The following is a 27,350-nucleotide window of genomic DNA, read 5'->3' as shown; positions in this document are numbered from 1 at the left end:
AAAGTTTCATCGTTCAACTCCAAATAAGTGACAAAGCTTTAATATAACTTTTAAGAACCTTTTCATTACTATTGGGTAAGAAAATAACCCTTTAAATTTTCTCAATTCAATTTCTCTACAAGTTATACTAAGAGAAATTATAGTAGAATCAAAGTTAAGGGTTATACGAGACTTACTCGATAAGCTATCACTCAATTTACCTTCCAAGCTCCCAAAAATCCTTGCTCTAGCTGGTCCTTTCTTCTCTCTTCCCTTTTGCGTTTTTCCTTTCTTTTCCTTTGAACTTTAATACTAATTCATGACTTATAAAGTCATTTTCTATGCCATGTTCAAGGCGTAAGTATGCCATGGCGTGTGGCATTGTGAGTAAAATCCTCACCGCACTCACATGCCTCATCCTAAAACGTGATCATCTCACATGTATCTACCCATTTAACATCCCTAAGACTAAAATCATCAAGTAATCATCCAAATTTTACGTTTACTAATTACTAACTCACCCCTAATTAGTAACTAATTATAGGATTAGAAAATTAGGATGTCACATTCTCCCTTCCTTTTAAGAATGTTTCCCTAAAAATTCATAAAACACTTAAACATATACTTATAGAAATAGGTGGGGATACTGTTGCCTAATTTTATCCTCTGTCTCCTGGGTAGCGTCACTACAAGCCATGCCTTGCTAGAAAAATTTCACTGATTGTATGGTCTTGTTTCTTAGTTATTTATCTTTCACATCCATAATTTGCTTTAGCTTAGCCTTATAGTTTTATTACATGAGAGGGATTTAGTTGATACTTCTTAAGTTGTGATACATGGATCACATCATGAACACTCAATAACTACAGTAGCAAAGAGACTCTATGGGTAACTGGTTTAATTTACTCTAAAATCTTAAAAGGACTAATTAATTGAGGAGTCAACTTCTTGGCTCTAACTGACCTCTTGATTTCGGTCATTAGTGTAACCCTCAGAAATAAATTTCCTTTATAATATCCTAAATTTCTTAATCCTATAATTAGCTTAATCAAGGAAAAAGTGATAATTAGAAGAGGATTAGAGATTTGGATGGAAGATTAATGATTTTTGTTCTTTGGACATTGAATGGGTAGCTATGGGTGAAAGGATTGCATTATAGGTCGAAGCTAGTACACATGGTGAGAATTCTTCCTACTATGGCACATCGTGCCGCGAATGATGATGCATACACTACAGTGCATGGACTAAAAAGTGACTTTTTGTACTCGAGTGTCTAAATTTTGGTTAGACCATTAAATCATGTTGAAACCTATCTCATTAGCTAGTTTATGAGATAAGCTTCATGTGGGCACTTAAATCAAACGTTGTATGTGAAAACGGTGCATGTTGGAAGTTCGTCATTTTTCCTATGAAATGATAGCAAAAATTTCAGATTAGCATACTGCAGCTTATGACACAGAAGGTCAGGCATGTGGCTCTATTCTAGATGCTGCGGCGCATGTATTGCATGCCGTAGCACATGGCCCCTAATATGAACTGATTTTGTAATTTTTAATGCATGCAATTGGTGTTATGAAAGCATGTGACTTGCTTTTTTTGTGTAATTCTATGATGTGAAGTGATTTCAATGATTTTACAAAATGAGTCTTAGGCCTAAGCTTTTCAAACAAGGAATTTGATTAATGTATGATGTGATTAGTATGGTGATTTAGTTAATCTTTTCCTATATCAATTGAATATAAAAGGAAGTTACAATCTCCTACCAAAAAACTCCAATGGCCTTCTATGCCTATTTGCTTAAGTCTTCTACCTACTTTGAGCCATTAACAACTTCTGCCTGATCAACTCAATTTTTTGAGTCATCTAATCAACAATATCTAGTCCTAACATACTCCTCTCTCTTAACTCTGTCCAACACAAAGGTGATCTGCGCTTTCTCCCACATAATGCCTTATAGGGTGCCACTTGAATACTAGAGTGGTAACAATTGTTGTAAGCAAACTCAGCCAAAGGAAGATGGCTATCACAACTACCCTTTAACTCTAGAACACAGGCTCTCAATATGTCTTCTAGAGTCTATATATTTCTGACCATTAGTTTGAGGATAATAAGCTGTACTGAATCTTAACTCAGTACCTATAGCTCGTTGTAAAGCTCCCTAGAACTTTGATGTAAACCTTAGATGTCAATCTGAAACTATATCTATTGGCAGCTCAACCTCACAACCTCTTGAATATAGATCTTTGCTAACTTCTCTAGAGAATCATTAATCCGAATAGCCAAAAAATGAGCCGATTTCATAAGTCTGTCGATAATTACCCAAATAGCATCATGTCTCAATTAAGGTCTCGACAACCTAAATATGAAATCTATTAAGATACTATCCCGTTTCTACTTAGGGATATCCAATGGTTGTAGCATTCCTGCTAGCCTCTAATGCTCTATCTTAACCTTCTGATGGTCAAATATCAAGTCAAAAGTCTATTACTTCTCTCCTCATACCTGACATCTACTAATATTGCCCATATCTTGATACATCTTCATAGCTCTCGGATCGATCATATACTTACTACAATGAGCTTTATTCAGAATAACTTTCCTTAGATCTGCATCATCAAGCACATAAATTTTGTCCCAATAGACCATGAAACCATTATCTTTAAAGCTAAAATCTATAGTTTTATTCGCTTCAATTTCTTCACTAATTTCAAATAGATATTCATCTTCTAACTGTACCATTCTCAATTCCTTCCAGAAATCATTGTTGACCTCCGTGGAATAAGCACCAACTAATGCTTTTAGTGGTGCATCTTGTTGTAAATCTATGAAAGATCCTATCAATCTATACTCCTGAACCATTAAACTTGCCACATCAAGGTCCTTCGGCTCAATGCATCAGCAAACACATTTGCCTTTCCTGGATGGCATTTCAGCTCAAAATTATAATCTTTAAGAAGCTCATCCATCTCCTCTATCTTATGTTCAGCTCCTTCTGATCTACCAAGTATTTCATACTCTTATGGTTGCTAAATACTTTAAATACTACACTATAATGATAATGGTGCCAAATTTTTAAATCAAACACTATGGCTTTAAGATCTAGATCATGAACATGATAATTCTCTTTATGTGGTCTCAACTACTTCAATGCATAAGCTACCACTCGCTCATCATGCATCAGCACATAACCCAGGCCTCTCAATGATGCATCTAAATATACCTTATAAGGCAATATTAGATAAGGGATAATCAACACTAGAGCTGTAGTTAACTTCTCTTTCAGCTTCTAAAATGCCACTTGTATTAATCATCCTAAATATAAGGTTAATCCTTCTACGTCAACTTAGGCAACGGAGAAGTTATTTAGGAAAATTCCTATATAAATCATCAATAATATCCAGCTAATCCTAGAAAACTACGTATCTCCATGACTAAGCTGGGATGCTCCTACTTCAACACTGCATCAACCTTATGTAGATCAATAAAAATCCCATCTACAGCACCACATGTCCTAAAAATTTAACTTCTTGTAGCCAGAACTCACACTTATTGAGCTTGGCATCTTGATAGAACACATTTGTTACCCACTTTTATTTGTCAATTAGGACCATTTTATTAATGATTTATCACCTTCAAGTGCACACATTGCATTAGATTTGGAACTTTGCCTAAGTTTCTAAGATCAGTGCACTAGGGGCATTTTGGTCCAAAAAATGAACTTTTGAGAAAATGTACAAGAAAAATTGACAAAGTGTATTTTATGTCCAGTTGATGAATGGTGAAATTATATTTTTAAAATTTATTTTAGTTTGGAAGTAATTAAATAAAAAAGTCAACACTTTCTTAAGTGTCTTAGTTTGTCCTAGTTTTTGGTTTGCCTTTGTGTGAAAATTTTTATATAATTTTGTGCAGCCTGAAACTTGATTAATTTAATAAATTCTCCCTTCTAATTATGAATTTAATTCTGGACATGAATTAGATTTTATTATATCATATGCTATTTAATTGAATTATGTGATTTATGTGACATAGGTGGCATGTGACTTGTGCATCAATTGGGCAATTGAGGTCAACACTCCTTGAGGACAATGGCTGATGGTTTGCACGTGAATTATGATTATTTTGAGGGATTAGATCAGCTAAAATGATGTGGATGACACATGGGAAATTAGGCACACATTGGAATCATCTACAAACCAATAGGAAGTTGCCACCTTGCAAGTGTGACAAGGCTCCCATTTACATTTTAATTTCTTTTTCCTTATTTTAATTAAGCTTCAGCTGATGGGAGACACCAAGGAGCACGCCATTTTAAGTCCCAAATGGGATCCAACACATATCTCATTCATCTTCCACATTCTCTCTCTCTTGTTCATAGTGTTCTTCATTTTCTCTCTTTTGTTCTTCATTTTCCAGCATCCTAACCTCCATTTTCAGCCACCAAACCTCCACAAAACTCATACCATTCTTCTCCTCTCTTCATTTTCGTTCCATCCCTTCCATTTTCACAAGGATTGAAGCTCATTTCCATCATTCAAGAGCTATGGAGTTTGGCCTTCACAAGCAATCACTAGGGTTCTTGAAGATGAAGATTGGCTAAGTTTCTTTGTGGAATCCTAGAGAGATGAAGATGGAGGATGAGTCTTGAGCTTCAAATTGGCTAAGTTCTTTTGTTTCCTATCCTCTTCTCTTTTTACTAGATGGTTAGATTCCTTAATCTAGGGTTTAATCATCTTAGCTTATAAATTCTAATTTGAATTTGATGTTGATGTAAAGAGAGAGGATTGTTTCATTTAATTTCTTCCTTGGACAGCCATGACTGAATTTTGCCACTCTTTGTTTGGCACATAATCTTGTGTTTTTCAATTAGTGAATTTCTTGTGTTAATATTGCATAATCTTGTGGTGTTAATGCTTGTGTTGTTGAGTAGCTTGACATAATCTTGTGGTTGCTAAATTTATGTGTTTGACTATGGCTGTTGAGAGGGGATTTTGAGTGAATCACTTGGCTAATGTTTTCACCAATTGGTTAATTGAACTAGGGACTTTAATCTAAGACCTAGGGAGGTTAGCTAATTAGGTTAATTGGCTTAGGATAATTTTCTTAAGTCATGACAGCTTTAGTCAAGAGGAAAGGGAAGCTAAACTTAGCCTAATCATGAGAAGATAATGAGTCCAAAATCAACTAATCTCTAGGGTTCCATTATTGTAAAAAGGGAAGTTCATTTCACTCACTTTCACTAGCATTTTAATTACTTGCATATTAGGTAATTAGTTTAGATAATTAGCTAGATAACTAAATTCCTACAAACTTTGGTTGATTTATTTCACTAGATAACTTTCAATTAGACTTAAAACCATTCCTTGGGAGATGACCTAGGGTTGGCCCTATATTGCATTAGGGTTAGCTTTAGTGTAATTTTGAGGATAAGCGACTAATTTCCTATCACATCTAACTTCTTATCCTTAAAAATCTAAAGCACAATTCTCAAATGCTTCACATATTGCTCCTCATCTTCGAAATAGATCAGGATGTCATTGATGAAGATCAAAATAAATTGATCCAGATATAGCTTGAATATACGGTTCATATAATTTATGAACATTATATGCACATTAGTTAACCCAAATGGCATAACTAAGTTTCATAATGGCCATATCGAGTTCTAAAAGCTGCCTTAGGCATATCTGCTGCACTTACTCTCAACTGATGGTACCTTGACCTCAAGTCTATCTTGGAAAAGACTAAGGCATTAGCTAGCTGATATAAAAGATCATCAATCCTTGGTAAAGGATACTTGTTCTTCAAAGTCACCTTGTTCAACTATTGATAACCAATGCAAGGGTGCAAACTGCCATCCTTCTTTTTTACAAATAGCACTGGTGACCCCTAGGGTGATACGCTTAGTCTGATAAACCCTTTTCTAGCAAATCTTTGATTTGCTTCTCCAACTCTACCAATTCTGATGGTGACATGCTATACGAGGCCTTTGATATTGGTTTAGTTATAGGAACCAAATCAATTAAGAATTCAACTTCTCTTTCAGGAGGTAATCTAGTCATTTCATCTGAAGCTACCTCTGAAAACTCACTTACTACCCCGATCTTCTTAATTCCCTTTCATAGATTGTACTAGAAGCAAAGAATACTATATATGCATCATAACCCTACTGGATAAACTTTTCTATACTAATCATTAACAAGAACTTGAATTGCTTAGAAGAATTCACTACTGTAGATAACACTGGCAATGAAACCATCTTTCTGGGACAATCAAGTGTAACATCATTTATTGCTAGCTAGTCTATGCCAATAATTTCATCTATTCCATTCATAGGAATAAATGTCAGATCGACCATAAAAACTCTACCCTCAAATCAAATCTCTATACCTTGACAGGCTCTACTAGTGATATTGGAAGATCTTAATAGCATAGTCACTCTAATAATTATGAGAAGTTCTTGCAAAGACATCTATCCACACACTCCTCGGACACAAAGGAATGTGTGGCACCAAAATCAAATAGTGCCTTAACTTGGTGACCACGAACAGAAATCATACCTCGGATCAAATTAGGAGATGCTTTAGCCTCTTCTTATGTAACTACAAACACTCAACTAAGAATGGTAGATCATGCTCGGTCTCCTCACAACTTTATTCTTTGGGCAATGCCTCACCAAGTGTCCTGACATACCACACTTGAAGGAAGCCCAATATTTGCCCGCATGGGATCGGCCATAAATGTTACACTAAAGCAACCTTCTTGTACTCAATGTCGGTATTGGAACATTAGATACTTGCCTCAAAGATTGTGGAGGCTTAATTCTCACACCTCAACTCCTTTAAACTAATCCCCACTGCACAAGATAAGATGGGACCCTCTGCTAAAACCTTTCCTCCTTGAGGAACCAGAACTACCTAAACTATACCTAGACTTCTTTAAAGCTCTACTTGTTGGACCTAAAGCGGATGACAATCTCCCCATACTATCTCATCTTCTCTCAACTTCAGCATCTCTACCCCTCCTAGTAGCTACTCTTAACTTATGGCACATACCATTATATGTTGTCACGCCGAATAATGCAATTTGCTGCCTAATCTATCTCATATTTTACATGTTAAAAAACTTGGTTTTTGGCATCAAATTGTGCATAAGAGGGTTTAATTTTTGGTTTTGAGTTGTCATTTCTATATTGACTTTATGAACCCTAATAATGATATTTGATGATTGTTTTGACACTTTCATACCCTAATTGTGATCTTGGGCCTTAATTCTCATTTTCTTCCTTTTTAATTGTGTTTTTAGGATTTCTTTAGTTTTGTATCTTTTATTTTCAGATTCTTGAAGCAGCAAATTTGGAACTAAGGGACAAAGACTAAGTCAACATCATTGGAAAAATTCAAGTGCAAGAAAGGACTTATTTGGCATTTTAATTTCAAAATTAAAGAGCTGAGTTGGTGCCATTCAGAAATTTATTTGAGGAAGGAATAAAAGTTTTAAAGGAGCATGATAGGTGTGAAATTAGGATCAGACTTGAGGAATCATAAGATGATATCATCATATGTGATGTAAAAACCATATATGCATGAATTAAATCTGATGCAAGAAGGAGCTTAGAATGACATCATCATAAGGCATAAGGAAGCATTTGATGCGTGATTCAATACTAATTCAAAGAAGGCATTGGGTGACATCATCATGAGGATTAACGAAGAGCATTTATGCGTGACTTTAGATCTGAATCCATGTAGAATTCACGTGGCAGCTGGCTGAAGCTCAATGAAGTCACACTTTTGACACTTTAATCACATGTTCCTTGCTTTATAATCAGCATTTTTGTGCACCATTCTTCCTCTAATTTTTTAAATTTATTTGCTCAATTTTAATTCATTTTTTTAGCTCATAATTAGCCACATTCAAATTTGGAACTTTGGTTTCATTACCATTTAGCTTTGGAATTATCACCACTCACATTTTTCACACATACTTAATGCTTCATTTTTTTCATTTCAGCTATATATTTCACTTCTTCAAATTTTCCAGATTCCCTCTCTTCATTTTTCTCAATTTTCGTCCATTTTCTTCTCTCATTTTTCTAGATTTGGTTCATCATCTTCCATCCAGCTTCATCACACGTCCAGACTTCTCTTCTTCTCTAGTCCAATTTCATCCACTTCAAGCTTCATTCCAGCACATAAATTTATCTAGCAAGCAATCACTTCCAGATCTGATCTTCATCTTCATACATTCATGGAGGCTTCTCAAGGTTTGATTCAAGTGAAGAGGAAGAGCATGAGAGGCTGATCATTTAGAGCTCCAAGAAAGATGACTTGACATTATGAGATTTCCAAATTTGTAATTGTTGTTTATTTTCTTGATTTCATGTTCTTATTTTGATTCTTTGAGGATTTGATTCTGAACCTATGTTTAGTTAAGGAATTTGTGATTCTAATTCAGATTTGATGAGAATATGAATGTTGAATTTAGATATTTATACTATTTTCAGTTCTGGAATTTATGATTTACCTTGATGTTCTAGGGTTATTTCATAAGTTCTTGCTGATTCTTATTCAAGTTCTTGTGTAGACTTGAGTTAGATTCATATTGGTTATATGAATCTGATTTAAGTTGTTTTTCTTCCACTAGTTTTGGTCTGAAACTTGTGTAGAACAAGGCTGAATATAGTGTTAATTTCTAAATTCACTTGACCTAGATTCAATTTGTGTCAATTGAGTCTAATGGTGCACCACACTTAGAGGTTTCTAAGTGTCTCAAATTAGGTTAATCAAGAAGTTTTATGATGTTATAATTCTAGAAATCAATGATTAATGTTAGAAAATCTGACTTGGGCTCATCATGATCATCATTCATTTCATTCCAACTAAAACAGAAATTAACAAACATTTATTTTTGCATTATAGAGTTAGTTTAGTCACTTGAAAATTCAGATTAATTTGTGGCATTTGAAAAATGATTTATATGCTTTGCTTTTTAGGGAAATGACCTAGAATACTCACTTCTACATTCTAGTAAAATTTGATAACCCAAGGTGACTAAAGGGTTCATCACTGCCTATACTCAGGTTTCAACTTCTCCAATAACCTCTCGGCCTTTCATTTAGTATCATTACTGTGCTGGAGATACATAGAGTAAACAGACAAATCATTGAATCTTCTGATAAACTCCTCCTCATCTAGATCTCCCTACCTGAATGCATGAAATTCTTCATCCTTCCCGATTTTAAATGAGACTAGAAAGTACTAGTAGAAGAACATCTTAATCTCTTCCCATGTCAAACAAGCACCACCAATTGGCCTAACAAATTCCCACCATCTCTTCGTAGACCTAAGGAACTGCACTGCGGCTAGGACAACTTTCTACTTAGACATACAGACCACAACTTTAAAGATGGTCTCTAATCGCTTAATCCATAACTCTGCTTTGCCTTCCTTCATACTTTCGTCAAATGTAGGCAGGTTGAACTGAGCAAAATCTTTCAAGCATGATTGATTGATGAATCAGTGCCAGGAACCTCTTGTTTGTTACTTGAATATTTTAAGATTTAACTCTCTCTCTCTCTCTTATGCTCTACCTCTCAAAATCGTATCATGATCCCAAATCGTTTACCTCATGTTAACCATCATATTTCTGAGCTATTCAAGTAGCTCATCTTGCCTATCTCTCGGCTGTGGTTGAACCAGTTAGACTTCCAAATCTTGCTCCTCCTAATTTACCCATCTAGAATAGGTACTTTTAGCACGAGAACCTCTCCTCATGATACACTATTTCTCCCCTCCTAAGGATGAAAAGAATAAGTAAAGTGAGAACAAGGGAAATATTTTTATAATGAATAAGGAAAGTTATCATATTTAAAGATGAATGCAACAAGGAATTAGAATAATTAGGTCTCGAAACTCAATAAACTAATACTAAAATGTAACCCTCCCCTTACATCAACGTGATATAAGGAGAGAATTAATATAATCACCACACTTCTAAACAAAACTATATTAAAAAATTTTGTTTGAGAAGCTGGGGACCCAAGACTTAATTTTTCAAAATCATCAAAATCCTTAATAAGTTAAAGCAGTGCACAACAAAAACTAAACATATGTATTCATTACATTCATTGCACGATTGAAACACAAAAAGAAATAAGGTCAGTTTATGGGAATATGCCACGGCATATGGTAGCCATGAGCACCCATTCTTTGTGCTGTGCGCCGCAGTGCATATGACAGTAATTCCTACTATCATATGACAGTTTGTAAAGAAATATTATATACATTCATAACCAAGCATTTCATGCCTCTATAACAAACAAGCAAAGAAATAAGGTCTAATTTTAGGCCATGTACCGCGGCGTAGCACTTATACCCTGGCATGTGGCATAGAACCATAAGCCATGACCTTCACTGTGACATGCGCCGAAGTGTGCTAGTCTGGATTTTCTGCTATCATTTGATAGCAAAAATGACAAACTTTTGGCATACATCGTTTACACATATGACATCCGACTAGAGTGATTCAAGCATCCACTTAAATCTTACCTCGTAAGCTACTAATGAGATAAGTTTGGACACAATCTAATAGTCTGATCAAAATTTAGACACCTAGGCAGAAAAAGTCACTTTTTTGAAAAATGTACATACCCAAGCGCTCTAATCGATCAATTTATCTCATTAGATCACACAAGGCCTTGAACCAAGTCTAAAAGACCTATTATTGGGATAGGTTGACACCCAAGAGGAGGGTGAATTAGGTGACACTTAAAAACTTTTAAAAACTTGAAAAGAGTAAAGAGCTAAAGAGTGAAGGAAAAAGATAACACACTTGAGATTTATATTGATTCAGTTTATGGCCTACATCCAATTCTCAAGATCACACTTGACATTTTTAACTAAAATCACAAGCTTCAATATGTGTTTGCCACCACAATACAACTCTTAAGACTAGCCTTCTCTTGATTCACTTAACAAACTTTTCTACAATCTAGCAAGTTGTTACAAATACTTGAGAAGTCCCTTTTCAAGATTTGTGAGAAAATAGTATAAGCATTTTACAGAAAACTCTCTTAAAGAATAGATGAGGATACAAATGAAAGCTTATAAACCTTTGGGAGCATTTTACAATTCTTTTCAACTGAATGAATGCAATGAGTAAAATCACAACTTGAAAGGTCTTTAAATGCAAAAATGATAATTTATTCACTTAAGGATCATTAGTTCTTATTCTAGTTCAAAATGAATCACTTATATAGTTTTTGAAAGTTAATAGATTATTTGAATAATGATTCTATCTGTTGGTGCATTTTCTTGTGAGTGATTGGTATAATCACACATGATTTTGCACTGAAGAAGTTTCATAAAATTGAATATGATGGATCATGCATGAACACCTTGTCTTCTCATGTGTGGTTTTAACTTCTGAATAACCATTCATTTCTGTGTGCCTAATCACACAACCTTATTTCTCTCTCGCGTGGTTTAGCACTTAAGAATATGCATTCAGTTCTGGGTGCTAAAACTCATATGGTATTATATTACTTTCTTGCATGGTTTTGCACTTGTCAATATACTAACATATTAGAGTACTAAAACTTGTGAGTGATTTTGCACATAATGAACTATCATCAATTATATGTGACAAATCACACATAGAACCTCTACTCTCTCACGCATGAAATGACTGGTAGAATGCTAAAGCCATTTTATGTGAACAAAACTTACATGGAACCAGAATAATATCACGCATGAAATTGCAAGCACTAATACATAAACATGTGTGATGCATATTCACATGTGCAACAATGCATAACTCAAGCAAGATTTTATATGATCAAGAGATATGAATTTATGAATCAATAATCATACATGTGAATAATTTTAGCTTGGCTTGAGAAGAGTAGAGATTTAACAAAACAAAGTGTAATTGTTCAACAAGTGACAAATCATGCGTGACTACCATCAGTCTCACACGTGGTTTTGCACTTTGTCACAATACAATGAAGCACAGATGCTAAAACTTGTGTAGACAATGAAGCCTTTCACATGTGATTTTGCATGTAGAGATAAAGCTTAAGGCAACATACTGTTAGATATGGCAAAACACCCAAGAGGGGAGTGAATTGGGTTTTTGAGGAAATTTTGGTTCTTTTAAAAATTTTCAGCAAAATTGTGTTCAAAGGAAGGTTTTGCCAAAATTGAGTTTTAAACTATGTGTGTAAGAATGCTAAGGTTGTTTTCATAATCTCAATATGTGTATGAATGTTTAGAAGCAATTTTTATGTGCAAGTTTGAGTGAGAGTAAGTAAAAATATGAAATTCAATTTCATACACTAAGACATAGAGTTTACTAAGATTACTGAAAATATAAAGAGTTAAGAAAAAAGAGATTGCAAACAATGGTTTATCTTGGTTCAGCTCCTCTTCTTAAGCCTACATCCAGTCCCTAAGTAACTACTTGAAATTTCTTCACTAAAACACAAGCTTGAGTAGGTGCTTGCCAGCTTGGTATATCCACAAGTTCAGTTTAGGCACTTATGAGCCTTTACAACAATTTACTTTTCTAGTGAGCTTCTTTTCTCAAGAGAACAAACTCTCTTTATTCTAAGGAAAAATCTCTCCCATACCTTTACAAAGGTTTTGTGTATGTGAATTACTCACTTGAAACTCTCTCTAAGAGTAATGATGAGTACAATAAAGCTTTAATACTCAAAAGATAAAGATATAGATGATCTTGGCTCAAGAACAATGATTTTCATATAACAAGAGTAAAATGATCATGAATTTTATAGCTTGATGATTTCTAAGATTAATCTCACGTTAAGATCAGTTTGGAGTGTTGAATTTATAGCTTATTGAGTGAAATATGTGTTAGAGACATTGAAAGACCATTCGGAGATGTTACACAATGAATATAGCCATTGGTGCATTTTCTTATGAGTGTTCAATGCTAATTCATGCTTGTTTTGGAGGTTTCTTAAGCAACAAATGACATATCATGCGAGTTTTAGAAGTGTCTCATGCATGATTTGGCTTATAGAGCTTATTTAGTGATTCTGGAGGTCATTTCTCCTATGGGACAGGTAGAATCCTGTGTGATTGAGCATTTAGAAGCAATTCACAATGAAAATAGGCTTTTGGAGGTCATTTCACACATGATTAAGAAGTGCTCTCATATGAACTTTTACACTGGTGCTAAATCATGGTGCGTCTCAGCTGCTCTCACACGTGATTCTGTAGCTTCACTATGTAAAACTTCATAATGTCCTAACTTAGACAATAAAACTCTAAATTTCACACTCAAATTCAACATATATTTTGAGATATGATTAAAAGAGTAGACAAAGGTCAAGACTAAAAGCTGTGTAGAATCAATATCTCAACACTCAACTTATAAAGTTCATATCTTTCCCAATAGAACTCCATTTTAAATAAGTGAACTATCATTGAAAATCTGTTGGAGTCTATTTTCAAATGAGATATATTTCACATTAAAATGATCTATGTAGTGAGAGGTGTGACATAAAACATAAGCAAAGGTCAAAATTAATTTTCTGCACAATTTCCTTTTCAAGGCATAGACTTTAAGTTTTCATGACATTTTCAAATTAACTCCATTTGAAGTAAATAGAACAAATTTGAAAATTTTATGGAGTTAATAATTAAAACATTTAGAACCTTGTGAGATATATTGTTGGATAAGGAGGTACAGCGAAAGAATAAAATTTTAAAATCTCTATCCTGATATGGACCGAACAAACTCATTTAAGTCAAGGTGGATAGAAGAGTTACCTTTTAATTCTTCAAACTTGATGTGTGTTCTCTTCAACAGTTTGGATCTCAAGAGCTGACAATGTAGATTGCTCCCTCTACCGATATCTACACGAACAACTCTCTAACTTGAACAGTGTGCTAGTGCTTCCAGTGTTCGTTCTTTAAACATTGGTTTTCCTTTCTTTAGGGTGTTTCGTGGCTCTCAAAGTGTTTGGTTATTAGAACTTTTCCAAATCTTAGCCTTTGCATGTCCCCTTGTATCTATTATAAAGATAATACCGAATAGAAAAAAATGAATGGCCTGATCATGTATCAATGGCCAATCTTCGGTAGAAGATAAGGTTCTATCGGAACAATTATTGATTTCTATTTCAGGATACCTGATCTCTTTTTTTTTCAAATTCTTTTTTTATTTGAAAAAAAAGAGAGAGAAAGTGTGGGGATAAATGACAAAAAGATATTGGAACACAACTTTGGAAGAGATGATGGAAGCAGGAGTTCATTTTAGCCATGGTACTAGGAAATGGAATCCTAGAATGGCACCTTATATATTTGCAAAGCGTAAGGGTATTCATATTATAAATCTTACTAGAACTGCTCATTTTTTATCAGAAGCTTGTGATTTAGTTTTTGATGCAGCAAGTAGTGGAAAACAATTCTTAATTGTTGGTACCAAAAATAAAGCAGCTGATTCAATAGCGCGGGCTGCAATAAGAGCTTGGTGTCATTATGTTAATAAAAAATGGCTCGGTGGTATGTTAATGAATTGGTATACTACAGAAAAGAGACTTCATAAGTTCAGGGACTTGAGAACGGAACAAAAGACGGGGAGACTCAACTGTCTTTCGAAAAGAGATGCCGCTACGTTGAAGAGACAATTATCTCGCTTGGAAACATATCTGGGTAGCATTAAATATATGACGGGGTTACCCGATATTGTAATAATCGTTGATCAGCGAGAAGAATATACGGCTCTTCGAGAATGTATCACTTTGGGAATTCCAACGATTTGTTTAATCGATACAAATTGTGAACCGGATCTCACGGATATTTTGACTCCAGCTAATGATGATGCTATATAGATTAGGATTTTTTTTCCTTCCTCTTGAAGGGGCAATCGAAATTTAGATTAAATTTATCTCATAAATAAAATCTATAATATCATGTCTAATTTAAATTTATCTTATAAATTTAAACTATAAAACTGATATGATATTATTTCATATCATATTAGTTATTAAATTTAATCTATCATATAAAATTAAATTTAAAACTAACACAATATAATATAATATAATATAATACATATATATCACATATACATATTATATTTTATATATATATACAAATATAAATATACATATATATTTCTTTATTAAGCCAATGTTTTACTTAAGTATTATCAGTCCTTATAATAAATCTAGTATTAACTATAAACAATTCAAATTTTTTTATAGCTTTAACAATTACTAAAAATTCTTTTCAATTAGAATGATATCTAGTTTGAGATTCATTAAATTTTTCACTTGTATATCTACTTATTAGTTCTTTTTCTTTTTTATTGATATGATATAAAGCTGCTCCCCTATAATTTTCACTTGTATTTGTATAAATAATCAACATTATATCATTATTTATTGGAATAGTTAATTTTGGTAAATCTTGACTTAACTTTTTTATTTGATTTATTATCTTTTCCTTTTCTTTGTCCCATATCCATGTTGTTTTTTTCCTACTAATTTACTTACTTTAGATGTTAATTTAGATAAATTGGGAATATAATTTCTAGCTTGATTTAATAGTCTTAAGAATGATTGTAATTCATTTTTATTTTTTATTTCATCAAATTCTAATATTTTTTTACTAATATGTTCTTATAATTCTATTCCATCATTAGTTATATATTTCCTTAAAAATTCTATTCTTTCTTTTCTTAATTCAACTTTCTTAAATGATATGTTTAATTCTTTTTCTTCTGTTAGACTTATAAATTGTTCCAAGTGTTTCTCATGTTCTTCTTTATCTTTAGAAAATACTAATATATCATCTATATATATTACAACAAAATCTTTTATTGGTAATAATAATTTTGTCACATATTTCTAAAATATACTAGAACTATTATGAGATCCCATAGGTAATACATTTTATTCATACAATTCTTCAAATGTACTAAAAGCAATATATTTTTTACTTTCTTCTTCTAATTTTATTTGAAAAAAATCTTGATTTACAATCAAATTTGCTAAATATATTTTTTCCTTTCATTAGATTAAATAATAAATCTACTTTTGGGATTAGGTAACTATTTCTTATTGCTAATTTATTTAGTTTTTTATAATTTATAACTAATCTAGATTTTCCTCTCTTTTCTTCACTATGTTTTACTACTATAATTTTTGGTGATGAGTATTTAGATCTACTTTCTTTTATTAATTCATATTATTTTATTTTATTAATATGCATTATAAATTTCTTTTTATCATTTTCAGTCCATGGGTAAGGTTTACAATTTATTTCTTTAAGTTCTATTTTTGCTAAAGGTTTAGATTTTCCAATGTATTAAAGAATTATCATAGTTTTCTAATAACCTTTGTTCAATAGTTTTTTTCTTTTTTTTTCCTTCTTTTGCAGTATTTAACATATTTATTGTATTTATAACTTCATTATTATATAAAGGCTTAATCCTTAATGTTTATGATTGTTAAATTACTCTGTTATCTATGTTTTTAATTATGCTGATTAGATTGTTTTCACACTTTATATTGTTATCACTATTTTTTTGAAAACCTTGCAATAGATAAAACAATATTACAACAATTAATTGGTGAATTTATTAGATTAGAAACAATAGAATTTTTAAGAACCCCAGAAGTAGATAGAAATCATATAGAACATTGTTATTGTATATACGTCAGTTTTGCAATAATATGAGCTTTAAATAAATTTTCATAATGAATATAATAAAAATAATTGAATCAAAAATGTATGAAGTAGAAACTAATAAACTTCCAGAAAGTTTTTGTTCACCAATAGAAGAACCCTCATGTATTTTAATACCTTTTATATTAGGAGGAGATGGAGATGATACTTTTAATCAAATAAAATGGACAAATATGTATTTAATGAAATAATTAGGATGCTATATAAATGAAAATATACAAGATTTAGAATATTTATTTAACCAAGAAGAATTAATAAAGATGTTACCAGAAGAAGAAGTACAAATAATTTTTGAAAAGGAAAATCCTAAAGAAAGAAAGTTAAGATTAATAGAATTAGCAAAAATTTTAGAACAAAAAATATATGAAATAAAAAAAGATTGTTATGAACAATTAAGAGAATAAAATATGATACAGAAAGTTTAAAAACCCAAGTAAGTTTGATAAAATATAATACTTATAGAATAATGGATGCCTTAGGAATAAATCCAAAAATACAATTGATGAATGAATGCTCACAAATAAATATGATAAAAATAGTTGAAGATAGTATATCTAAAGAAAAAATAAGAAAACAAGATATGCATGAAAATATAAAACAAACAAGAATAGAAGCAGAAAAAATAAAGAAAGGATGAAAATAATAAATAAAAACATATGGACTATATATGAACAAAGTGAAAACTTAGAATTAGAAATTTAGGATAAGAAAAATGGAACTAATTATGCAAAAAATAAAAAACATAGAAGAAAGAGAAGAACTAGAATTAATGGAACAAGAAGAATTAGACTTTGAAGAAAGTTCTAGAATGGCAGAAATAATGTTAAGAAATTATAATTATAAACCTAAAAAAAGAATAAATAAAATTAAAAATCAACAAAAAATGAATATAAATATGGAAAAAACACTAAATGAAGAAGACATAATAAGTGAAATAGATCAACAGGAATTACAAAAATTAGAAGAACTAATGGAAATTGAAGAAAAAGAAAAATCAAAATAATAAAAAAGGGAATATGGACATTTAATAAATAATAATTATGAAGAGGCTTTTATAAATATGCAAAATTCCCAATTGCAACCTTATGGTATGGATCCAAACTTTAACCCTCTAAATTTCGAAAGTGATGCTTATAATAATATGAATGTAGCATCAAGTAAAGTAACAGAAGATGAAAGGATGATGGAATCAAATGAAAGAGAAGTAAATTGTGAGACAAATTTTAATAAATCATATAAAGAAAAAAATTGTGATAATATACCTTTTGAAGCTACTTTTAATATACCAAAAAATAATGAATTTATACATACACCATTAGCACAATATGAAAATGAATCAATACCAATTGCAAAAATATGGCTAAATTTAGATTGTAATATAGATAATAATAAAATATTAGAAGAATAGGGAAAAGCAACTTTAATATCTTTAATAGGAAAAAAAATAGACCCACAAATAATAATTATGTTAATAAAAGCAACATTTTTAGGAAATGGACGAAATTGGTGGAGAAGTAAATCTCAAGAATTTAGAGAAAGATTAAGAAAGCTCGATAAATCTTATAATAATAAAAGAGAATATTATTTTATGGTAATATCAAATTATCAAAAAATAATTAGAAATGAATTTGTAGGAATTGTAATATCCGCCTTGACATTACCAGGATGATACTCATACATGCCATTGTAATAACTAAGATTAGATGAAATCCTAAGAAGAAGTTATCACAACCTAAGGGTTTTAAAAAATAATTAGTTAAAATAATGGGATCTCAAGAAAACTCTTGTTAAAATATTGTTTGAGCTCAAATCATAGTTGAAAATCAATTAAATATAAATTCAAAAGTATGGAAATCAAACATCTCTTCAAAATGAGCTAAACAAGCCCTTTTCCAAAAAAAAAAAAATTGGTTTGTCCGTGGCGGTGTAAGCCATACCCACTACAGCAAATGGCACAGAGGGACGAATCCTTGGGAGGCATTTGCACTGCAGCACAACTACCATGCACCACAGCGCTCACTTATTTTCATGACAACATATTACTGTCATGACAATACTTCGGACTTTTAGAGTGTGTCATTTCGCCATCTAATGTCCGATTTGGGTGGTTCAAATGTCCACATGAAGCTCTTCAAGCCCTCTAGCTAATGGCACTAGTCTCATACCCAAAAAATCATCCATTAAAAAGATGAACACCCGAACCTAAAATGGTTTGTTTTTACCTCAAAACACATTCAAAAGTGTCCAACTCACAATGCCAAATGCCATTAGGCCCAGTTACATTTTAACCATCACAAATAGACCACACACAACATGATAGATCATTCACATCACAAAAATAAGTATTCACACTCAAAATGACCACCAAACTCCCATTGGACAATAACATAAAGGTGTGGATAAAATTTAGCGCACATATCAATTTAGTTATTTTGTCACATCAAACACTTCAAATATATCACTTGTAATTGTAACTTGGCCAAGCTCACATACTTAATCCACAACATCAACCCTGGACCAAGACACACACACTTATCACAATTTCATACAAGTGATAACAAAACAATGTTGTGTTCCTAAGTTAGCATTATATAGTGGCAATATTAATTACAAACCCAAAAGGGAAAGGGGAAGAGCTATACTACAACGCTCTTCACTCTTCAATTTCCCCTTCCTTCCCCTTGCCCCTATCAAAGCCCTCACCTGTAAAATATAACCACGGAGTGAGATAAACATCTTAGTAACAGAATAATTCACTACTATTAATTAACATGCACAACCATTAGAGAGTAAAGCTATAACACTCTAAAATATACTTTTAGCATATTACAACATATTCCTTTCCATGAATACAAGTCATTTACTACTAGCATGATCATTCTACCATCCAAGCTTCTATATCACCCCTACTGAAACCATAGGCTCTTGGACTAAGTTCACATTCATAATGGCTCGAGTTCACCTTTAGTGGTAGGATCACTGATCTATCTCGCATTTTACATGTTATACACTTGGTTTTTGACATTAAATTATGCATAATAGGGTTTAATTTTTGGTTTTGAGTTGTCATTTCTATATTGACTCTATGAACCCTAATAATGCTATTTGATGATTGTTTTAACACTTCCATACCCTAATTGTGATCTTGGGCCTTAATTCTCATTTTCTTCCTTTTTAATTGTCTTTTTAGGATTTATTTAGTTTGTATCTTTTATTTTCAGATTCTTGAAGAAGCAAATTTGGAACTAAGGGACAAAGACTAAGTCAACTTCATTGGAAAAATTCAAGAGCAAGAAAGGACTTATTTGGCATTTTAATTTTAGAATTAAAGAGCTGAGTTGGTGCCATTCAGAAATTTATTTGAGGAAGGAATCAAAGTTTTAAAGGAGCATGTTGGGTGTGAAATTAGGATCGGACTTGAGGAATCATAAGATGACATCATCATATGTAAAGTAAGAACCATATATGTGTGAATTAAATCTGATGCAAGAAGGAGCTTAGAATGACATCATCATAAGGCATAAGGAAGCATTTGGTGCGTGATATAATGCTGATTCAAAGAAGGCATTGGGTGACATCATCATGAGGATTAATCAAGAATATAAGATGCGTGACTTCATAACTGAATCCATAAAGAGTTACATGGTAGCTGGCTGAAGCTTAATTGAAGTCACATGATCTACACTTCATTCACAATTTCCATGCTTCCTTGTCCATATCAGATTGGTGCCATTCTTCCTCTGATTTTCTAGAATTATTTGCTCAATTTTTAATTCATTTTCCAGCTCATAATTAGCCACATTCAGATCTGGAACTTTGGTTTCATCACCATTTAGCTTTGGAATTATCAACCATTCACATTATTCATACATACATAAGCCTAGATTTTAGACTAGAGTCTCATTCTTCACATTTTTCCATTCTCTCTCTTCATCAGAATTTCTCTCATCTTCTCCTTCATCATTTCACACGTCCTCTTACATCTCCATGAATTCCAGATCACTTTCCTAACCTCTTTCCATTATCATTCACGTCTTCATTCATTTGTCTTCAATTCAGAATTGCGTCCATGATTCCTTCTTCATTCAGCTTCACTCAATAATTCATCCAGCAAGCAATCACTTCCAGATCTGATCATCATCTTCATACATTCATGGAGGCTTCTCAAGTTATGATTTAAGTAAAGAGGAAGAGCATGAGAGGCTAATCATTTAGAGCTCTAAGAAAGATGACTTGACATTATGAGATTTCTAGATTTGTAATTGTTGTTTATTTTCTTGATTTGATGTTCTTATCTTGATTAATTGAGGAATTTGAATTCTAGACCTCTGTTGTGGTTGAAGATTTTGTGATTCTAATTTAGATTTGATGAGAATATGAATGTTGAATTTAGATTTTTGTGCTATTTCCAGTTCTGGAATTTATGATTTACCTTGATGTTCTAGGGTTCTTTCATAAGTTCTTGCTGATTCTTGTTCAAGTTCTTATATAGACTTGAGTTAGATCCATATTGGTTATATAAATCTGACTTAAGATATTTTTCTTCCACTAGTTTTGGTCTGAAACTTGTGTAGAACAAGGCCGAATATAGTGTTAATTTCTAAATTTACTTGACCTAGATTCAATTTGTGTCTATTGAGTTTAATGGTGCACCACACTTAGAGGTTTCTAAGTGTCTCAAATTAGGTTAATCAAGAAGGTTTATGATGTTATAATTTTGAAAATCACTGATTAACATTAGGAAATCTGACTTGGGCTCACCATAATCATCATTCATTTCATTACAACTAAAACAGAATTTTACAAACATTTATTGTTGCATTATAGAGTTAGTTTAGTCACTTGAAAATTCAGATTAAATTGTGGCATTTGAACAATGATTTGTATGCTTTGCTCTCTAGGGAAATGACCTAGAATACTCACTTCTACATTCTAGTAAAATTTGATAACCCAAGGCGACTAAAGGGTTCATCAATCACCTAATTAAAGGTATTCTATCCCATTTCTAAACTATAGTCTCCCCCTATCGCACACGAATTAGGGTGTCATTACTCTAACAGCACATCACTGATGCTAAGGAGCATCACTCTCAAACGCCATATCCTGCATGGATACTAAGGAGAAAATCTTTAACACCGTGCCTCATTAGACACGAAGGAGATACATGCCATATAGACTTCCACTACTCCTTCCTATGAACTCTCACCCCCTAACATGATCATGCTCATACTTATCATATATAATTAACATATCTACTCACAAATATTTAAGCAATATAATCAAATAGTGTAAATTATTCTGTTGCCTCAACCTTTTGTCACACAAAAGGGTTACCGTGGCTCAATGTTAACTCGACACATTCTATATGCATGAGGTAGCTCGAGCAATGCTCAATCTACACAATCAAGTGACAATTATCAATTATCACTCTGATAACCCTGAATTCACTAGGTTCTAACTACTTATAACACCCAAGTTCCTTACCTAACCACACTGACCATTTTAAAATACTCTAACCATCTTATTAAATATCCTGACACACTAGATTCATCATCCAATTTGGAACATTGTCTCAAAATCTTCAAATTATACCTAAGGTTCGTCCAAACCTTCAACAAAAATTCCCAATCACCATAAAACTCATAAACTTAGGATTAGAGGATTGATTTAACTCCCCAAGACCTTAAATAATCTAATGGGTTCGATCTAAACCTAAGAAAACCAAAATCAAAGCCCCCATTGCCCTACCAGTCTAGATTTTGGCATAGAAGAGGGAGAAGAGGGAATGTGAAACTTACCCAATGATGATTTAAGGTCTAAATTCTCCCAATATGGCCTAGGGATCATGCCCTAGCAGAACACAAGCTCTTCTTCATTACTCTCTCGTTATCTCTCTTTCTCTCTTCTATTTCCGGTTTGTTTTTTGCATATGATAAGTGCAAATTTTACACGTATGCCATGGCAGATTGACATACCTGCTACAGCACATGATATAGAAAGTCCCATAAAAATTTAAACTCCCTTCCATGTTATGGCTCGCTTAAACATCGCCCTAGACCTCTTCTAAGGCTATAAAGGATCCAAAAACTATATTAGTCTCCCATAAACCTCATTAATCAATAATTTATCTAATTTGACCAATTTACCCTTGGAAACTGATAATTACTAATTGAAAAAATTATGATGTTACAATTCTCCTCTCCTTTTAGGAATTTTTCCCTTAATATTCAAAATCTCACACAAATACATACCTGTGAAAATAATTAGGGATATAACTACCTCATTTTGTCCTCGATCTCCCAAGTCACATCACTAGGGGTCATACCTTTCTAAAAGACCTTAACCAAATAAATAGTTTAATTTCTCAATTATCGGTCTTTCACATCCACAATCCACTTTGATTCAGCTTGATAGGTCAAATTTTCCTAAAGTTCTATATCTTTTGACTCAATAACATGAGAAGGATCGGGTTGATATTTCTTGAGTTGACTCACATGAAACACATCATGAACACTTGAAAAACTCAGCGGTAAGGCAATCCAATAGGTCGTAGGTCCTAAGTTTTCCAAAATCTCAAAGGGACTAATAAACCTAGGAGTCGATTTCTTAGCCTTTATCGATCTCCCAATGCCAGTCATCAGCGTGACATTCAAAAACACATGATCAACCATCAAGAATTTTAATAGTCTTCTACATTGATCTGTGTAGCTCTTTTATCGACTCTAGGTTATCAATAACTTTTACTTAATCAACTGGATCTTTTGGGTGGTTTGGTTTACCAAATCTGGACCCAATAAACTTCTCTTGCTCAATTCTGTCTAACTCAGAGGCGATCGACATCTTCTTCTATATAATGCCTCATACGAAGCCATTCTAATGCTAGAATAAAAATTATTGTTGTAAGCGAACTTTGTTAATGGTAGATGTATATCCAAACTACCTCTTAACTCTAAGGCACAAGCTCACAACATATTCTTAAGCATTTGGATAGTTCTCTCAGTTTTGCCATTTTTCTATGGATGATAGGCCGTATTAAATCTCAATCTAGTGCCCATTACTCTTTGCAAAACTCTCCAGAAGTTTGATGTGAACCTCGGATCACATTTCGAGACAATGTCTTTAGTACCCCATGAAGTCTCACAATCTCATTCACATATAACTCGGCATACTTTCAAGTGAATATGTCATCTTCACTACCAAAAAGTGCGCTAACTTTATCAACTAATCGACAATTACCTATATTAGATCATAGCCTGCTTGAGTTCTAGGCAATCCAGTAACAAAATTCATTAATATGCTATCCTACTTCTACTCTGAGATCTCTAGTGGTTGCAACACACTACCATGCTATCCTATTTCTTTTTGGCACGTTAGACACCTAGTCACAAACTCTGTCACATCTTTTTTCATTCTTAGCCACCACCAAATTTGCTTCATATCTTGATACATCTTGGTGACACTAGGGTGAATAGTGTACTTATTGTAACATCTTGAATTTCTTAATCTTAAGTTTAGAGGTTAATCAAGGTGAAGTGGAAATTAAAGTAAGATTAGAGATTCGGATGATTAATTAGTATTTTAACTTGTTTGTGTGTTATATGAATAGATATGAGTGATAGGAGTGCATTTAAGGTCGAAGCAAGTACGCATGGTGAGAATAATTCTCACTGTGCCACGCACCGCGGATTGTGCTTCATGTGCCGCAGCACATGGACTAAAAATTCACTTCATAAGTCATGAAATTTCAGAAATTTTAGAGGAGAGAAATTGATAAACACATAAGATAGAGAGAGGAGAAGGGTTGAAGGAGCTAGGTTAAGTCATTTTGGAATGGTGGAAGGTGATTCAGATTGATAACTTGCCAGGTAAGCTACGTATAACTCTTACCTTCCATTCTATACAAATTTCTCTAAAAATGAGTTATAGGGAAATTAAATTGGTGGAATTTGAGGGGTTTGATTCTTTCTTAATAGTAATAAAAAGGTTCTCTGAAGTTAAATTAGAGCTTTGTGACTGGTTTAGAGCTGAATGGTGGAGCTTTGAACCTAAAGGCTCAATTTTAGCCTCTAGAGAGAGAAAGTTAGGGCAAAAATCTATCTTAAGTGAAATAAGACCGGTTGAGGTGATGTAAAGTAGTAATTGGGTAGTCATGGACTTAGAATATATAAATGGAAAAGAGTTTATGGATGAATATAGACTTAAAAAGTAAAAATGAGTTTTTGGTCAAAATGGACCAAAGGACTAAAATGTGCTAAATGTGTTTAGATTGGCATATTGGGTGCGTGAGTAGAGAAAGGAAGCTTGAGATAAGCTTGTGTGATAGTAAAAATCTACGGGTAACCTTTCTACTGATAGAAGGGTTAAGGTAATAGGATAACTTCCTTTATTTGACTGTTTATTGTAACTACATGTTAGTATGCTATGTAGTATATGAAATAGTTTTGAATTAAGCATGTTTTTATAGCATTGAGTGACTGTTGTGTGTGAAATGGCTTTTGATTGAAAGAAGCATGGAAATGTGTTTTGTAATGAAAAGTATTATATATTATGAATAAGAAAGTGTTAAATGATAAAAGGAAACTTTAAATGGTTCGAGAAAGTATGATCTGAGAGGTGAGAGTTCACCTGAGTGTAAGAGATGATAAAGACCACATGGCAAGGTTTCCTTAATACCCTATTAGGGTGCGTGTTGGAAACAATTCTCCTTAGTACCTTGAAAGGTGCGGTATTAGAATATCTCCTTAATGCCTATTAAGGGACGGTGTTAGAGATGAGAGACTCCTTAGTGTCCTTGTGATACGGTTAGAGTCAATGATGCCCCATTGTATGTATTAGGGGAGACCATAGTCCGTATTATCAACTAGAGCATCTTTGGCTGGGTGATTCTACCACTACAAGTGAGCTCAAGACTAATAAAAGTATACATTAGTCTGAGATGAGCCTATGGTTTCATGTCGGGATGATTTGGAGGTTTGGTTAGTAGAGATCATGCTAGTATTTTATATGATATGAAGAAATATCTTGAGATAACACAAAATCCTTTAGGTTCGATGAAAAGTTAAAAATGAAATGTGATATATGTTGTAAATACTACTTTATGAGATTTTAATGATATACTATGTTTACTTTCATATTGTTGCATGTGACAGTCAATAGGAGTGAGTTATTCTGTTATTGAGATTTTTATCTCACCCTTGTGGTTACATGTTTACAGGATTGGAAAGTGATCTGGCCAAGGAACTCTCTGGACTGGCTTGAGTTATGAAGCCATATAGTCTGAGGCTATGTAATGAACTGAACTAAAACATTGTATATATAAGTATATATGAGTTGTCATAGGGTTGCATGCATGTATTGAATTGATCTTTTGTGAAGTCTAGCTCAATTGATTGTATATATTTGTTGTTTGAAAGAAAAGGGGCTATGACTTGAAGTATATGTGTGAAATGGTTGTTTGTGTTGGTGAATCTTAAGCCAAGGGACAAATTATGATGAAATAAGTAATTTGGGGGCTACGATTGTATTATGAATATGATTGCATATGTATGAGTTGAGAAATAGCCAAGTGGGCTAAGTTATGCTAAGAAATGGCATAGTATGTTAAGCTAGTGAATTGTGAAAATTGACAGTAGAAGGGTTAAATTTCAATATATAAGTATGATTGTGATTAATTGTGGTTAATCAGGTGTATTAGATCCTTTTAGACTTGGTTCAAGGCCTAGTGTGGTCTAATGAGGGTAAGGGATCAATTTGAGTGCTTGGGTGCGTAAAACTTTCAAAAAAAGTGACTTTTTACACTGGGTGTCCAAATTTTAATCAGACCGTTAGATCATGTCCAAACCTGTCTTATTAGTTAGTATACGAGCTAAGCTTCATGTGGGCATTTGAATCACTCTGATTAGATGTCGTATGAGAAATTGGCGCACACTGGAAGTTCATCATTTTTGTTGTCAAAATGACAACAGATATCTGGACAGGTGCGCTACAGTGCATGGTGACACATGCTGCGGTGCACGACACAAACAGGGCAAGTGTGTGGCTTTGTGCGACATGCTATGGCGCACTGACCATCCACATCAGTGCACGGACTAAAACCTTAGTTCTATTTATGTGCTAAATTGCATGCAATTGAGGTAGGAATGCTGGTGGGTTAAGGTGTGTTTGATTTACTTCTGTTGTGTTTTCTCTGATTGTACTGTGAATTGATCAATTTTATAGTCTTCAGCTGAAGCTTTTGAAATGAAATTTATTATGATGAATGATAAGAGGTAGTGGTAACACCGTAATCTTCTTCTATATTGAGTGGATATAGGAGGTTGTTACACTTACTATGGTGTGTTTCCTCTAGGATTGTTTTCCTTATCTCCTCATCACTCGGTACACAAATTCAATCATGATAAGTCATCCATCATCATTGAATCTAAATTCTCTAGGTCTCCTCTCTTCAATATCCTCTCAGATTCCCAACAAGTATTCATCCTCAAACTAAGTAGTTCACAACTCTTTCCAGAATTTATTAGTTATAACCATAGTGTGCACATTATATAATGTCATCTAAGGTGCTTTCCTCTGAGTATCTAAGAAAGTCTCAAGTAATTGATGCTCTTAGATTATCATATGAGAAACATGCACTGTCTTCCTTCTTAGCGC

General features: G+C 33.0%; 2 protein-coding genes across 2 annotated transcripts in view; one reads left to right on the top strand and one right to left on the bottom strand.

The window, feature by feature from the left end:
• LOC129321549 (cinnamoyl-CoA reductase 2-like) overlaps nt 1–2,838 on the bottom strand; it is a 78,571-nt gene extending 75,733 nt beyond the window's left edge. The window contains exon 1 of the mRNA XM_054967384.1: nt 2,482–2,838. Within this exon, the coding sequence (XP_054823359.1) occupies nt 2,482–2,838 (357 nt within the window). The remainder of the gene's footprint in view (nt 1–2,481) is intronic.
• An 11,365-nt stretch (nt 2,839–14,203) lies between these two features.
• Nucleotides 14,204–14,839, top strand: LOC129294389 (30S ribosomal protein S2, chloroplastic-like). The gene has a single exon (XM_054932723.1). The coding sequence runs from the start codon at nt 14,204–14,206 to the stop codon at nt 14,837–14,839; it is 636 nt and encodes a 211-aa protein (XP_054788698.1).
• Nucleotides 14,840–27,350: the final 12,511 nt, after the last annotated feature.

This window comes from Prosopis cineraria, unplaced genomic scaffold (assembly GCF_029017545.1).
Source record: "Prosopis cineraria cultivar Desert tree isolate PC_DT_omini unplaced genomic scaffold, ASM2901754v1 PC1, whole genome shotgun sequence".
NCBI classification, from domain to species: domain Eukaryota; kingdom Viridiplantae; phylum Streptophyta; class Magnoliopsida; order Fabales; family Fabaceae; genus Prosopis; species Prosopis cineraria.
This window is presented reverse-complemented; position numbering and strand designations above follow the sequence as displayed.